Source organism: Octopus bimaculoides, chromosome 8 (assembly GCF_046866305.1).
Source record: "Octopus bimaculoides isolate indiv1 chromosome 8, ASM4686630v1, whole genome shotgun sequence".
Classification (NCBI taxonomy): domain Eukaryota; kingdom Metazoa; phylum Mollusca; class Cephalopoda; order Octopoda; family Octopodidae; genus Octopus; species Octopus bimaculoides.
The window spans coordinates 73684113-73701968 of NC_142935.1; the positions used below are offsets into that span (position 1 = coordinate 73684113).

Consider the following 17856-nt stretch of genomic DNA (forward strand, 5'->3'; position numbering starts at 1 on the left):
ATACTACATATATATATATAATATACATTATATATACATATATATATATATATATATATATATATATATATATATATATAATATACATATATATATAATATACATTACATATATATATATATATATAATATACATTACATATATATATATATATATATATATATAATATACATATATATATAATATACATTACATATATATATATATATATAATATACATTACATATATATATATATATATATATATATATATATATATATATATATATATATATATATATATACAATATGTATATATTTATATATAACATATGTAATATAGATTATATACTATAGATAGTATAGACATGTGAGTATATAGCACAACTGTATGTGAAATGCAGAAATGTGTATACAGGTGCATATATATATATACGCCTTTATGGAAATGAAATATGAAAGTGAAGTTACTGAAATGAGGTCCAACAAAGATAGGAAAAAATCTAGTAAAGATCATTTATATGAAACTTCGTGTTTTGAATTCAGTATTTGGTGCTACATGTGTAATGAATAGCTTTAGTGGACTATATTGTGATAACAATCTTGGAAAAATGAATTTTTGCCAATCTACTGGTTTTTCTAGATACTCAGTATTACAGCAGAAGTATAATTGGGATTTACATATACAGAGCAAATTTTAACATCTAAGTGAACCGACCCAGGTGTATTACTGGTACCTATCTTAGAAACTTAAAATAGTTAAAAGTAAAGTCAATTTCAGCAATATTTAAACCCAGGCGAATGAGGTTCCTTACTGTACAGAGTAAAGTATTCAAGCCAAGCTTGTTCATCTCAACCACCAACAATGGAGATATATAATAATAAAGACATAGTTAATTAGTTATAAAGGATTTTTTAGTGCATCATAATAATCATAGTATAGTTACAGATATTAAGTAATAGGAAAATAACTAATACGAGACAAGAAGTGAACAATAAAAATAAGAAAATCTAAGCAAGAATTCTATTTCAAGACATTTGAGCAACTTACTCATATTTATTCTACATAAATCCAACTACATCAATGTCAAGAATTGAGGCTGTAAAGCATAAATATCTAGCCCATGTGACTATGGGAATGAAAATCATTATCGTGAATAGCTCCAACAAATTTATCCTTTTATCTTGTAGGGATTAGAACACCTAAAAGTATATGTGTAAAATTTATAGAATCTCATAGATTTTGTTCTTGAAAAACTAAATAGGAAAATAAGAATACAAGGATTCATTTCCACCATGGAAATGAAAAAGAAAATTTATTCTATTCAGTCATAGGATTGAAAATTTGTTGATAGTTGAATCTTACTGTGTGGGCTGGGCAGAAGCAAACTAATTTTCTTTATCTTAAATACTAAAGCTTCAAAATTCTAGCATAGGTAGGCAAGCTTGAGCATAGCAGCAATAATTAAAAACTTGTTTAAACGAAAGCCATAAAGCTGAAGGACAATGACCCTGACATTAAAAAAAAAAAAATACATGGCAATAACCATATCTCTCGAGTAGATATAACATGAAAATACTAATCAAATAATTCTAAGAGTTAGGTGACTGAGAATCTTTTCATTTCATAATTAAGAAACTGTAAGTACTACACTGAGTGGAATTATTCATTAAGAAATTATGATTAAATTTATTTCTAAAAATTAATTTTTTAAATTAGTATAGTTTGCATTGACAAATACTTCAATAATTCCCTTAATATATTGAAAGAAACAATACTGAACTAAACTTGAAAAGTATTTTTTAGAAGAAAAAATTCTGTTACATAATTTTGTATATTATTTCCAAAAGATTTTTGTTTAAAAAAAAAGACAATCTTTGGTAAACCTCAAAGCCAGCAATTAAACATTTAACACACACTAAGCAAAACAATACTTTGCATAAGCCAATTAAAAATTTGTAATAAAATAGCAACATGCAGTTTCAATGTTAGACAATATTAATACATAACTGTACAGTGAATATTTATTCACATGCTGATATTATGAGAGGATAATCCCATTTAAATATATCATTAATATTTTATAAGGCTGTAAAGCTGTTATCATATTGGTTTCTTACATTGCATAAAGCAATTTTTCAGAGGGAAATTGTATAAACCCTAGAATAAACTCTACTACATGACATGTTAATTTTATTACCTACAAAAGGGATAAAAAGTAGCATCACCCAGTGGATATTAGAATTCAGAATAAAACTAAATATTGTAACATGTTGAAGTTGACATACAAGCATCAGAGCCAGTACCAAAACTCTAATTCTGGCTTCTGTACCGGTGGCACGTAAAATACGCCATTTTGAGCGTGGCCATTGCCAGTACTGCCTGACTGACCTTCGTGCCGGTGGCACGTAAAAGCACCCACTACACTCTCGGAATGGTTGGCGTTAAGAAGGGCATCCAGCTGTAAAAACTCTGCCAAATCAGATTGGAGCCTGGTGTAGCCATCTGGTTAACCAGTCCTCAGTCAAATCGTCCAACCTATGCTAGCATGGAAAGCGGACGTTAAACGATGATGATGATGAGGATGTAGTGAAAAATGCTTTCAAAGGCATTCCTCTAAGAAATGTGTAATAATACTGTAAACCTACCATTAGGTTTAAACGGTTTACATAGTAGATAATAACTCCATTTAAAACTGTACATTACAATTGCAACAAAACTAGAACATAGGGTGACCACACAGCTTGACAAATGTTCCTGCAAGCCATAGAAACTCAAGAAGACATTAATATATATATATATATATATATATATATATATATATATATATATCTTAATCATCATTATCATCGTCATCATTTAACATATGTCTTCCATGCTGACATCGGTTGAATGGATTGACAAAAGCTGGCCAGCTACAGAGCTGCCCAGGTTCCATGTCTATTTTCGCATGGCTTCTATGTCTGGATGCGCTTCCTAATGCCAACCACTTTACAAAGTATACTGGGTGATTTTATGCAGCACCAGCACAACCTATGTATTAGCTGTTTTTCATTCAATGATGAATTTTGTTGAAGAGACCTCGTTTTAGCAGGACAGAGAGTGAAATCTGTTTTGAGTCAGAGAGGCAAAGTGCCGAAAACAGTTATGTATATTACTACTCAGTGACACAATTTCTGTTGTAACAAAATTTGAAGTTCAGAACCATGTGGTGAGTAGTCCAGCACCTTAACTTTTCCATTTATTTGATTTATACAAAGCTGAGAGTGAGGTTGTGTGACCTTTCTTAATGCTTTTAGTAAAGTAAATAAAACAACTACAAGATACAGGAATCAGGATTTGCAAGATAGTCTTGGCTCATCAAGAGAGAGCTTCTATTCTTCAGAAAACTCCTTCAATGAATTACACTAACAACTAAATATCTTGTTAGAAACAAAAGGAATAAATATAACACACTCTATAACAACATAAAAATACACACAACCAGAGAACACACCCACACACTTACAGACACATGCAATAAAAGCAGTTAACTCAGAAACATAGGGACTAACTTTGGATTTTTCTGATTTATCAATCTTGTTGAAGTTTTTCTTATCATGAAGATATCTGAAAAGAAAAGGAACAGATATTTATCAGCAAAGAAAACAAATTCAAGATCTTTTGTTTTAATTTTTTCCTGACAATTTATCCCAATAAAATTGGGAATAACGGAGTAAATACAACTCATTTATTCTTCTTACAGATTTTTATATCTCTGATACCTTGTCGTTGTTTAGTACCTAGTTAACTAAACTGAATGAGCATTTAATCAAAGTAACTTTTAATAAGTTAAAAGTAGAATTAACATTTAAAAGAAAAAAAAAAACACCTTTCAACAGTTTACCAGAATACGGATTTACATAGTCATGTGCAGCCTTTGAGACTTTCTGAATGGATTGCCTGATTAAAAAAAATAATAAATACGCCCTTTTAAAGCCTAGCCAGGCTCATGGGCCCGGTTTCCGGTTTCTATGGCGTATGTGTTCCCCAGCTGGATGGGAGGCCACTCCATCGCAGCATTACTCATTTTTGCCAGCTGAGTGGACTGGAGCAACGTGAAATGAAGTGTTTTGCTCAAGAACACAACGTGTCGTTCGGTCCAGGAATCGAAACCACAATCTTGCAATCATGATGCTGACACCCTAACCACTAAGCCACGCGCCTCCACTGATTGCCTGATTACCTTTATGTTTTTTAGTTAGTACAGCCCACCTGATGATGAGCCATGTCTCATGTAGCTCACTTCTCAAACAAGGCTGCTCATGCTAGGTTTACATTAACCATCCTACACAAGATATCACAGCCAATGAAAGAGTCTACTATGTGGTTACTCTACTTGTTATTTTTATAGCAGCCAGATCTCACTTTTAAGGACTTAGTGCCTTGAAAAAGAGGACATGTTTGACAATGATGTCCTAGATGTTCATCCCTGGAATACCTTTGATCATGTCTGCATATATGACTTTGGTTTTATCACTGTAACATCCATGTTCTACAGGAATAATAATGGATATTACACTGACAAAAGCTAAAGGGTTACTTAACCTTTAAATGATAAAGTTTTCAGAAAACTAAATCACAGGATTTGTCATAACTGTGATAAATAACTTATTAAAATACTTAGGTCATAAATAACAATTACTTATTCATGCAAATGAAAACATCATTTCATGCATAATAAGTTGTTGTTATCATTTTGTCTTTGTTGTTATTTAGCCTCCAAGTTAGTGTAGATCCAGTATAACTATGATTAGCAGCATTCCAGGAGCAACTGTCTTTTTTAGGCAATATCTTTTATTTTAAGATTGTGGGGTGCGATCTGAGAGAGATTTGACAGCTCTTTCTAGTAGGTCAAGCAGCTAGACAGAGGATCATTCTTTGTATAAATTTGAGTTAGTAACATGTATGAAATGTTAAGTGCAAGTGAGAGAGGGGCTGTAATATGAAGGCATCAAGAAAAGATAACTGCACAGGTATGGGAATGTGATGCTAATAAACAATGCCAATAGTGTGAGAGTGTTGACTAATGTATCCATGGCGAAAGCTGCCCACATAACACATAGAATCATTTGGTGAGATGTGATTCATAGAACACTGGACTTCACAGTTAAGACTTAGGATCAAGAGAATTGGCAACATATTATACAGTAGACCTGCCAGTATGACTAAATGGATGGCAACAATTTGTATATGAGGATTGGCTGAAAAGTTCATAGGCTAACAAAAATACTCTCATGGAATGTGGCCAAATGATGTTTATTTTTTCAATATAACTCCCTTGCAGTCTCTACATTTATTCCATTGGGGTTGCAGTTCTTAGATCCAATTGATGAAGAGGCTTTCATTCAATTCGTCAAAAAACATCAACAGCAGATGTTGTCATCATCACTTCAATACTGGTTTCAAACCAAGTGCTTTTTCATGTTGGGAAACTGATGACAGGACTTGTGTGCTGGAGTATTGTCCTGAGGAAACAAGACTCCATTTCATCAGTTTTTCTGGGTATTTGATCTTGATAGCCTTTTGTAACTGTCTCAGCACATTGGCATAACACTCTCCACTAATAGTGTGTTACTTTTGAAGGTAGTCAATAAACACAATGTCTTTTGTATCCCACTACACTGAGATCATCACCTTCTCTACAGGTGAAACAACTTTGTTCTTCCATGGAGCAGATGAAAAGGGGTGTTTCTACTGCATTGGTTGTCTCTTTGTCTCTGGCTCAAAGTGATGAAGTCAACACTCATTCTGGCTTAGGAAATGTTCAAGGAAACCAGCTGGATCTGCCTTAAACAATGTCAGATTTTTCAGTGATGTATTCAGCATGGTGAGCTTCAATCAGGTGTCAGAAGACAAAGCACTCACCAGGCAGAAACCTTCATCATGCCAAGTTCATTGTGCAGAATATTCTCAACTCTCTCATGGGATATGCTAATAGCATGGCTATTTGATTCATAGTCAATCACCTACAGTCCATCACCAAGTGGTGAATACAATCAATGTTTTCCTTGGTGGTGGCAGTTGCTGGATGTCCAGATCTTGGGTCATCTTAAAGACTCTTCCTTCCCCCTCCCCTCCTAAATTCAGATGCCCACTTTTGCACTATTGATAAAGCTGGATCGCAGCAACCATGTCAGCATGAATGTCCTTTTCTGCAGGTACTTGATAACACCATGATGCCAAATTTTACCCATTTTCAAGAGAAGTTGCTACTAGTTACTTTTGAAGTCTTCTTTGAACAGTGAGATGTCAGTTTATCTTCAAAGAAGCAATGCAGTTGTTAATAAGAATTGAAATTCATGCATGCTAGATTTTACAGCTTCACAGCATCACTCCTTCACAGTCAGATACGAACTTTTCAGCCCATTCTTGTACATTAACATGGTTAATATAATTAATGTCTAATTACTTATCAAAATCATCAGTCTCTTGTTTCTCAGTACGTTCTGGCTTCTCTAATTTCTCTGGCTTCTCATGGCGCTCAAATTTGTCTGCTTTCTCATGGCGCTCAAACTTGTCAGCTTTCTCATGGCGCTCAAATTTGTCAGCTTTCTCATGGCGTTCAAACTTGTCTGCTTTCTCATGGCGTTCAAATTTCTCTGCTTTCTCATGGCGCTCAAACTTGTCTGGCTTGTCGTGACGCTCAAACTTGTCCGCCTTCTCATGGCGCTCAAACTTGTCTGGCTTGTCGTGACGCTCAAACTTGTCTGCCTTCTCATGGCGCTCAAACTTGTCCTGTCTTTCGATACGATCAAACTTGTCCTGTCTCTCATGTTTGGATTGTTTGTCATGTCTTGACTTCTTATCATCTCGACAATTGTTACTGTTGTTGTTGTTGCCATTAGCTTGGTAACATTTGTTGCGGTCATGACTGAAAAAGAAAATAAATAATTTAGTTAACCATTAAACACAAAATTGAAAAACATACATTTGGAGAGTAACATTTGGAGAGTAACATTTGGAGAGTAACATTTGGAGAGTAACATTCCAGAAATTAGTGACAGACTGTGTGATAGTGATAGCTATACATTAAATGCTGTGATGATGTTTTGACTAAGAACAGAGTTAATTAGTAAGATAAAGAAATGATTGAATTAATTAAAGTATCTCTATCTCTTTCCAGGAACTACACTCGAAATGTGGGACAGATTGTATGATGCTTGTGTACAAAAGGTGACATTGCATGGTAGTGAAACAGGAACTCAATATTACCATTGGTCAATCAATACCTATACTGGCAATACACAATAAGATTCAACACAGCTACAATATAAGAGATCACTACTTTTTAACCATCCAGGCTTAGTTTAAAACATACATTGCATTAAACAATTAGCCTTGGTCAACATCTTCAGTAAAAGTTGTAAGGAAATTATAAAGATAAATTAAAAGAATCTAAGAAAAAGGACACCAACCCATATTTGTCCCTGTTTGACTTCGGCCGATCAGCTTTATCATCTCTGTTCTTGCTTTTGTCCATACACCGGTCATCTTTATTAGGCTTAAACTTACTTTCAGATTTATCATTTATTCGGTCATCTTTGGAATACTTGTTACGCTCAGCAAAACGACCCTCTCTTCCAGTCTTAAGCCTATCTTGTCCTTGCCGATCTATTTTGATTTTCTCACGGTTTTCTTTTGAAAAGCGGAGTTTTTCTCTCTCTTTTATGGGTTTATCCAATTCATCTTTGCACCGCATTAAATCGCATTCATCCTTTTGTTTCTCCATTTCTCGTTCGGGGTTCTTTAAAAGCTGATAAAATAAAGACAAAACTGTTACCATCATCATTATCACAAGTATCTTTCTCTTAAATAATATATACTTAGGGCATTTGCATAGAGATTTGAATTCTTGTTAATCTTGCTGATTTTAGGACATAAGACATTTAGAGGTGGATATACGGAAGTATTTTCCTGTTGTTATTTCAAGGCCACAGGGGAATTTGGACTCAATTCAAACTAATGTATCACCCATTTATTTTATAGTGTTTCCAATCAAGCAATGACCTACAGTATCTAACTACAGCTAATGCAGCCTAGGTGTTACTATAAGTGACTGGAACTAACAAAAGCCAATCTATCATTTAAAACAACATTCACACATATACAGATACAATATTCATCACACCTCATAAATCTTCTGCCTAGACGTATTGTCCACATGTAACTTAGATACTTTACACCAAACTTTCAATGGAGCAAAACCAATTTCATCTCAACATCACCAACAACAACCACTGAAGATATAATTTTACAACTGATATATACCTAGCATCATGTCCAAACTCAGTATTTACATTTATCTGATACTGCTAATGCCCCCAGTAGGATTAAGCCCAACTACGATCCCCTGTATAAAGTTCATCCAATTATTGCTTTACTTTCTAAAAAGTATAAAACTGTTTATCTGCTAGGGAAAAGTCTCAGTGTAGATGAAGCTATGATAGGATATAATAAGGATAAGGTACATTTTCGGCAATATCTGCCTGCTAAACCCACTAAATGGGGCATCAAAGTATAGGAGGTATGTGAATCAGACACAGAGTATTGTGCTAATTTTGATATTTACACTGGGAAAAAAATATAATGGAAACAGACCAAATGGATTGAGTTATGATGTATGATCTCTAACTTAAGCATTTCACCATCAACACCGGCACCTGTATTTTTACTCTTGAGTGGCTTTGGAGGAACATCTTGCCCTTGTAAATACCTATACGTAGTACTGTGATGAGCAAATCAAAAAGGGTATATTTCCCAGATGCAAAAAGAAAATTTTCTATCATCTTACACAAGGACAAAAGACAAATTCTACTTTTATCTACCAATGAACAGACATGTGTTAGCACTGAGGAGAAACCTACAGTAAATAATTCATATAATAAACAAATGGGTGGTGTGGATAAATTTGATTAGTATGGGGCAGACTACCCAGCTGGATGACCTGGAAAAAATGGTGGAGGTACATTTTGTGGTTCTTATTTAATTCAACTTTTGTTAGTACATATACTGTGTATGTAAAAAGCCACAAGGTACCTCCGCCATGAAATGACTACTGCCATACAAAATTTCAGGTTGACATCACATCTCAGTTGCATGGGGGAATTTTATTCCACAAAGCAGAGAACTGGGAGAAAAGCAAAATTAACAAATGGAAATGATAAATGGAAGAAAGAAAGTTTATAGACAATGTTCATTGCCAAAAAGAAAGCACAGCTAAAAGGTGTCATGTTGAAACTTTGTTTGTGTTCATGAGCAAGACATTTAATTTCACATTGCTCCAGCTCCCCTTTGATCAAAGGGGATTGTTGGCCTGCTTGCCTAGCCATTGGATCGACATCATTTGAAGGCTAAAACAATGCAAAAGTGCACTGTGTCCAGCAACATGTAACATCTGATAGCCTGGTTGGTCACGTGACATTCTGTCGTGTGAACATACACATTAAGATGTATAAGAGTACATTACCAATAGTATATAGACTAATAAAAGAGGCTTTTTGTATGTTATTTTCAATGAAAATATTTGAATGAAATATAGAGAAAGAATAAAATCTTGTACTGATTATACCTGTATTTTAATTAATCCACATTAATACACCTGATCTCAAAGAGTGACAAAACTGTTTGCAGTTGACATCTGGGATAATTTTAGCAACAAAAAAAACAGATAAGATACATAGTGTCTATCCATAAAGTTATTGCTTCTACACCTGGTAATTAATTTTACCTGCCAGTACAAGTCAAATTTAACCAAAAAGATCAAGAAAAAAATTACATAATTGTAAATCATTGGTATTCAAGCACCTACTACCAAAATTTTAAGTCTGTATGTAAAAAAATTAACAAAGTTACAAAGAAATATTGTAGATACCCCTCTTGAACCTGATGAATTCAAAATAATGTAAACAAATAAGCAATTACAATTGATAGTGTAATCCGAATGCTAAAGGGTTAAGAGAAAAATTGGGTGTAAGAGGCATTAGATCTATTATGCAAGAGAAAACATTGTGCTGGTATGGTCATGTGATGCCTAAGAATGAGAACAGCTGCATAGAGAAGTTCTGATCCCTAATTGTGGAGGGAGCCTGTGAAAGGAGTAGACCCAAGAAGATGAAGTGGTGAGAAATGATCTTTGGATGTTGAACCTTAGAGGAGATGACAAGTGATTGAAACTTCTTGCAATTTGTTGGGCTTGAGAAAACAATGTCAAGTGAAATTGTGGCCATCCAAACATACAATCATGTCCTTTATGACCATGGCTCCCCTCCCACATACATATTTGTCCTGTCAAAACTCACCCATCTTCCCAACACCTGCTGCAGGCCCCACCCCTCCATTCTCCCTTATGCACCACCCTACCCACTGGAGATCCCACCACTCTCTCTCAAGTGCCTATCTGCACATCCTCTCTGCCCTCACACATTTACCTTACCCCTTCCAGCCACTCCAATTTCTCTCATGCCCCTCTATCTCCTTTATATACTCCCTTGCACTGTTCCCTGTGGGAAGACCCCAATACATTTCCTTTCTTTCTCACTCTCGCTGTCCCTGAATCGTTCTCTTTTCTTGTCCTACAGAGGAAGCAAAGTATCACCTGTACAATAAAACAACTATCTCTGTCCTCTCCATTATACTCTAACCCCTCACTTGGCACACAGCCACTTCCCTTGGTTCCACTCCCTCTCTCAACAGAGAGGTCTTTGCCTTACAAGCTACTTGGCAACCCTGTTTGTGCTATGTAAAAAGCACCCAGTACACTCTGTAATGTGGTTGACATTAGGAAGGGCATTCAGCCATAGAAACCATGCCAAAACAAACAACTGGAGCTTGGTGCAGCCTTACGGTTTGCCATCTACTGTCAAACCATTCAACCCATGCCAGCATGGAATATGAATGTTAAATAACAATGATGGAGCTCATGCAACTATGGTAAAACAACATATAAAATGAATGAATATTGCTTCTCCAGCTAAACACTTCCACCCTAGTTAGCTGTACACATCTACTTTTCCTGTGCTCATCATCCTAACTTTGTATCACCTCAACAAATACTTTTCCTTTTTTCTACTACAAGTGAAACAAATTACCAATGACAATGATGGCAGCATCCATGTAAGTATTGTTGCTATATTAACTATACATATAACTTTAAGCCTACAACACAAACCTTGATAGGTTGCTCATCTTTCTTCAGTTCTTTTTCTTTCAGTTTTTCTTTATCTCTCTTCTCTTTCTCTTTCCGACGTCGTTTCTCTTCATCTCTTGCCTTTCTGCGTTCTTGTTCTCGCTTCTTCCGGTCTTCTCTCTGTCTCTGAATCAACAAAATAAGAACATTTCAAGTTGTCTACATAAATGATTCTTCAAATTTTGGTGGGTGGATATAGTTTAAAATATCTACCACAAATCTGGATTGTTACAAGGCCACAAATTTGCAGAAGAGGAATATGCCATACTAAATTAAGCCCAGTGATGACAGTTATTCTATGAACTTAGATGCATAAAAGACAACTTTGAATCCAGAACTTGGGACAAAAACACTACACAGCATTTAGTGTAGCACTACCGTTTCTGCTATTAAAAACAAACAATAGCAATGTATCTTTTATAGTTTAGTCTCAGATTAGTTCTAATTGAGTAAGCAATGACATTCCAATAATAATCATCCAGTCTTATTCCCAACAATGTGTTTAGGACTGTATTATCCAATGCAGTCTTCCAGATTTTTAAGATGGTGAAGTATAATCGAGAGAGCCTGGTTTGATATTTCTACAAAGGCCAGAAATCATCATGATCCATTTTTCAAGTCATATCAAGAATGTTTCTGTCATGAACCAAGCCCACATAAAGATTTTAACATTGTAAGCCAATAAAGCACTTGCCAATTTCATAAGATAGCCTCTTCTGTCTATAGTGAACCCTGCCTTTTGTGTGTTACCAAGTATAATGTTGTGAAATATGTGCGTCCATAGTTTTCTCATATATTCAGAGGACACTGCAGTTAATTTGGGGAAAACTTCTCCTGAGACAGTGAACGGGAGCCACGGAATTTATGAAGTTACTTTCAAATTATTAAAAATCAATTTATCATGAATTACAAATGAGAATAAGTTTCTTACTTGTAAACTGGCTTTCTTTTCTTCTCGTTTACGTTTAATGAATTCAATTAATGGAGTTGTCATCTTGGGTACACCATGATTGGCTGAAAATATCAACATTATATTACAAGTATATCAATAACAAAGTGCTCTTTTTGTTTTGTAACAAAAACTGTGATGGCTATCATAACGATGATGACAATTGTTGTAATGATACAAAACTAAATGTACTTAGTTTCACATTGTTAAATATGCTATCATGGATAAAAGGTGGTTAGCTCGGTGGCTGTGGGTACTATAGTTGTATAGACAACCAACCTTAACCCTGCATCACATTATTGTATTACCTGCATGACATAATATGGTGGCAGCGGTAAAACAAGATAAATATATTGAATCAAAACTAATCGTATCACAAGCATTAAAAAATATCACATCATTATCATTAGACATTGCTCAACACTAACAATGTAACACAAAACAAAAGAACAAGAAGGAAACAGATACAGTAACAAACTACAACAGACTACACATTTAGCTGCAGGTATCGCTACAAATTTATATACAAGATTATTGTTATCATTTCGGCTACATAGTGCATGTTATGCCACATAAAATAACCAAATCATACCATGTTGTATTACACAAGAAAAACAACAATATGGTGACAGCTTGCATTCCTGAAATGCAGTGGCACACAGACTATCCAACCGAAGTCCTGCAAATATTCAAAGATGAGAAAATTACAGAATGAAGGAAACTAGCCTTAAAAATATTAAGAGGCATTAGAAATGAAGTACTCAAACTTCTGAATGTGTCTAGCTTATCAGACGCTGACTAGAAAAACCCAAATAAATTTTGGGAATTGTTTGAAACACAAGTCAAGACAAACATCAATGTCAGAGTACATCGCCTTAAACTGATGGAATGTAGACAGCAGCATGATGAGACAATTGATGACTTTGTTACAAGAGCCCAAACAATAGCAAAAGAGCTTGGACAATGGACCATTGAATTATTGATTGCTTCAACTCCCATTGAAGCCTTCCAAAAAGAGCTGCTTGGAAAGGAGAAAGACAACAAACTTGAAGATACCCAAACAGAGGGTAGAAAATTTGAAGTTATTGTTGCCGGAAGAAGTCAGATACAACAACTTGCAAGCACAGAACCAAGCAATGTAGATGCTGTCATTGTTAAATATACGGTCACAGATAAAAGGTGGCTGCAGGTACTACAGTTGAATAGACAACCAACCTTAACCCTGCATCGTGTTATTGTACTGCTTGTATGACATAACAACAATCAATAGTGTAATGATTAGCAGCCACAAAATCTATTTATCAACTAATTTGAGACCAATGCTACAGTGTTAGAGTAATAACTTCTAGCTATTCTCTTACCTTTTAGCTCTTTTCTTTTATTCTCCAGTTCTTCCAAATAAGATTCAATTGGTACAGTTGGTTCAGAATGAGGATTCTTTATATTTTCAACAAACTTTTGGAATTCAGAATCTTTAAAGAAATAATGTAAATAACAATATAAAAAAATTAAAGTGATAACAGGCTTTATTTTTGAAAGTAAATTGTTGTCATTATTGCCGACATCATCATTTAACATTTGTTTTCCATGCTAGCATGGGTTGGACAGTTTGACCAAAGTTGGCAAGCTAGAGAGCTGCACCAGGTTCCAGTCTGATTTGGCTTGGTTTTTATGGCTGGATTCTCTTTCTAATACCAGCCACTTTACAGAGTCTACTGAGAATTCTTCATATAACAGTGGCCTAAGTACTTTTACCATGACCCAGCATGGATGCTTCTTACATGGCACCAACATGGGTGCTTTTCATATGGCACTGGCACAGGTGCTTTTTAGTCGACACCAACCCAGGTAACTTTATGTGACACTGGCATGGGGCTCTTGCAGGCCAAAACCACTTCAGTTGGGAGGGAGGTATTAACAAGTCTGCTGTGGTGGATAGGTCTACATGAGTACAGCAAGGTGCCAGATATCTCAGTCCTTTATCATCTCCTCTGTAAGGTTCAATGTTCTGAGATTGGACTTCAGTACATTCCATATCTTCCTGGGTCTCCCTCTTCCACAAGTTCCATCTATTTTTAGTGATTGACACTTTTTTGTGCAGCTATCTACATCCATCCACATCATAGCACCAAACCGGTGCAGTTTTCTCTCTTGTACACAGCAACCAATTCCTCTTATGCCTAACTTTTCTCTTAATGCACTAGCACTCTGTCACACATGTACATTTACATTGCACATCCAGTGGAGCATACTAGCCTCACTCCTCTCTAGCCTTTGCAAGCCCTCTACATTCTGGACTCGAGTCTCACTACCATGAAGTATTGTTGTTTGTACACATGCATCATACAATCTTCCTTTGACTCAGAGAAACCTTTGGCTGCCAACAGAAGTAAAAGCTCTCTGAATTTCTCCGTCCTATTTTTATTCTAGTGATTATACTTTCTGTACATGCTCCCCAACTATTAATTAGATCCCCTTGGTAGTAGAAATTATTCACTTCCTCTAAAGAACCTCCAGGGCATTTGAGAGTATCCGTTTCCTGAGTATCTGCAGTTTTTGTGGTTCCTGTGCACCATCTATATACGAACACCACTTCCTATTCTTTCACCACACCTCTTAGGTGTCCATAACTTGCACTGGGTACATCATATGGAATTCCTACATATAAAGCAGAACCATTTAACTGAAGGGAATAGGATCCTGTCTTTTTTCTTGCTCACTAAAACCTTAATCTTGGCTTTGATACCAGGTTTTGCTTCCACACCTGGAATTTCTTTTCTAGCTTTGATACAGAATCTGCTATGAGAGCAAGATCATCAGCATAAAGCAGTCCCCAGAGGCAGCCAGTCTTGAATTCCTCTGTTACAGACTGGAGGACAATGGTGAAAAGGAGGGGACTGAGAACTGAGTGCTGTTGAATGCTTACCTAAATCAAATAACTAAATCTTAGAATAAGAAATCAAGTATTTTGCCATTTTAGCATTATGCATTTACATATTCCTTAGCTTTATACACATATATGTAACTATCTGACAACTAAAACCATTTTCAAATCTAATTCATCATTATTGTGTAACCCTACATCAGCCTTGATTGAACATTCAATCCAAGTTTTTGTTTCTAGGCATAGTGTACCTAGGACCACATTAACAAATGAGTCCTTGCTACTTTTCTTTTAAGATAATAGGAAATGATTTTATAAAGGTTTGTCTGCTCTTTCTTGGAAATGAACAACTCTGAATGGGCTCCTGTTTCGGCTCCTTATAACATGATTTGTTCCATGCTATCGTAGACTAAATGTGACTAGAATTCATCACTTCCCTAGAATCACTCTCTCCATCAAGTCATTGTTAGATTACTCTTACGGCAGCTTTCCTCATGCTAACGCCATCCATTCACAATACAAGCTCATATCAGGAAGACATTGCTCTTGAATTGACTAATCCTCCAAATATCCAGCTAGTTTTTTAAATTCACTGACATTAATTATTTTCTGTAAGCTAAAACAGCTTTGTCATTGGATTCAATTTAATAGTTTTCTTTCAAAACCACTGCAGATTATATATAACCTTTAGTAACATAAAACAACTTGTGCTTTACTTATATGTTATATGGTCTGTCTGTTATATTGATAAAATAGCTATTAGTTAACAACAAAGTTACTAGTAACCTAAAGTTAAACCAGGGACAACAGATTACCACTGGCTTCACCATTCAAATACTGGTTATGTTGCTTATTTGCAGCAAACCATCTGCACTATCTTCAGACTTCAATTCATTGTTACTAATGCTATTAGCAGTACCTATATTGTTTAAAGGTCAATCCACACACTGCATACCAAGATAAATTAAAAGTACATGTTAAAAGATTATTCACTATTTTCTGTTCACCAAGTGAATAATATCAAGTCCAAATCTCTTCTTTATTAAATATTGATCAACAGTATTTTCCAAAAATGCTTTTATTGTTTACATAGTTGTTTTCAATTTTAATAGTTGGTTTTGAGCCTTTCCAGGATCCAGACTTTTGAACAACTCTATCATGGCTCTACAATCTCTTTGGACACTCTTAACACATAGCTCTTCTCATAGACGTTAAACTTCTATCACTCTTAAACTGATTTGTAACATAAACTAGAAGGTTTGTCCAGAAGATTTCATGAATTCTGAAAACTTACTTTGGAGTCTCAGAGTAAATGACAAAAATAACAGAACTTCAGATGGAATTTTAGTAGACATCCACCTGAAACTTTGGCCCTGTAATCAACATTCATCATGCTATTACACAAAAACAATGTCTTAGGGAAAAAAATCAATTGCTTTATCCATTTTAGATTCAGAGAAAGGAAAGAAGAAATACCTTGGTCTATAGTTCCTTTTTTGGTATCTGCTTTCCTCATTTTTTTCTTGGGAACTTTTTGGAATGGAGCAAATTCTACCACCGCTGGATATTCATTGCCTACAAATTGATGAAAAACATAGAAGGACTATACAAATAAACATTAAGTTAGATTTGAAAACAACCAAAGTACGACCTTGTAATTCAAGGCCATAGATTATTTCATAGAAGATACAAATTAATAACAAGAATTATTTTATAGTAGAATCAAATTAGCCACATAAAGATATACACGATTTTATTACTACTTTGTTGTCTTAATTGTCAATTAATATTCATGTTCCATGCTAGCATGAATTGGATGGTTTGATAGGAAGCAAATGGTTGGAAGATTGCATCTAGCACCAATGTCTGTTTTGGCATGTTTTCTACAGTTGAATGCCTTGCCTAACAACAAGCACTCTACAGCATGTAACAGATGCATATGTCACAATAATTGTCACTGTTGAGTTGATTAAAACTAGTCTCATCTTAATTAACTTATTGCATGTTCTACCTCAACTACTTTATCCATTTCTCAGCTAACAGTATGCCTACCTCATTCTTGCTGTCACTGTTGCTAGCCCAGAAGAATTTGTACAGCTGTCTCTTGCCTGTTAGGAGTTTGGTTGAGGATCCTTTCTCCTTTATTTCTCTTGCACACAGCACACATCTACTTGTCTCTGTTTCAGCACTTCTACAATCTCCCCAGAACTACTTTGCATCATGCCTACATTTATGGCTGCAGCCTAAAAGTTTTGGAACCGACAGGAAGAGGAAGGGTCTTTAGTAGTTGTTGTTCATTACAGCCAGCTTGGTAACAAAAGTGTTAAAACAAATCTCATTTCAGGAGTAGGAAAATCAAACTTTGTTTGTGAACAGTAATCAAACTGAGGTGAAAAAGCAAAACCAACTTCAATTGTTACTAGATATTGTAACATACACTACTATTTCTAACTCATAATTGGCAGGCATTTCATTAGTTTGCAATAAGCTGAAATCTGGTGAAGGTCCAAGAGAAGGAAACAAGAAATTAACTCAAAACCCAATAAGTGACATAAATATTATTAGACTTATGAAGTAAACAAAATAATGAAGAAGATTATTTATATACCGTAACAATAATCAACATACCTTTTTTGTCCACAAAAACATATCCATCAAATTTATCTTTAAATGTGCAAATATCCTCTCCACAAGGAAAATTGATGTAAGCTCGAGTAAAAGCATTCATGCCAAGACTAAAAAAACAAATACAAAAAGAGATGAGAAAATAAAGATACAAAAATAGTTGTTAGGTATAGATGAAATTATTTTATTCA

General features: G+C 35.0%; 1 protein-coding gene across 2 annotated transcripts in view; it reads right to left on the reverse strand.

Moving 5' to 3' along the window:
• LOC106877892 (uncharacterized) overlaps window positions 1-17856 on the reverse strand; it is a 47844-nt gene that overhangs the window by 16298 nt on the left and 13690 nt on the right. For both annotated transcript variants that reach the window (XM_089356643.1, XM_089356642.1), the window contains exons 3-10: window positions 17669-17775; window positions 16517-16615; window positions 13518-13628; window positions 12139-12221; window positions 11190-11333; window positions 7438-7775; window positions 6432-6893; window positions 3535-3589 (exon numbers count right to left, since the gene is read on the reverse strand). In XM_089356643.1, coding sequence (XP_089212769.1) covers window positions 3535-3589; window positions 6432-6893; window positions 7438-7775; window positions 11190-11333; window positions 12139-12221; window positions 13518-13628; window positions 16517-16615; window positions 17669-17775 — 1399 coding nt within the window. The remainder of the gene's footprint in view (window positions 1-3534; window positions 3590-6431; window positions 6894-7437; window positions 7776-11189; window positions 11334-12138; window positions 12222-13517; window positions 13629-16516; window positions 16616-17668; window positions 17776-17856) is intronic.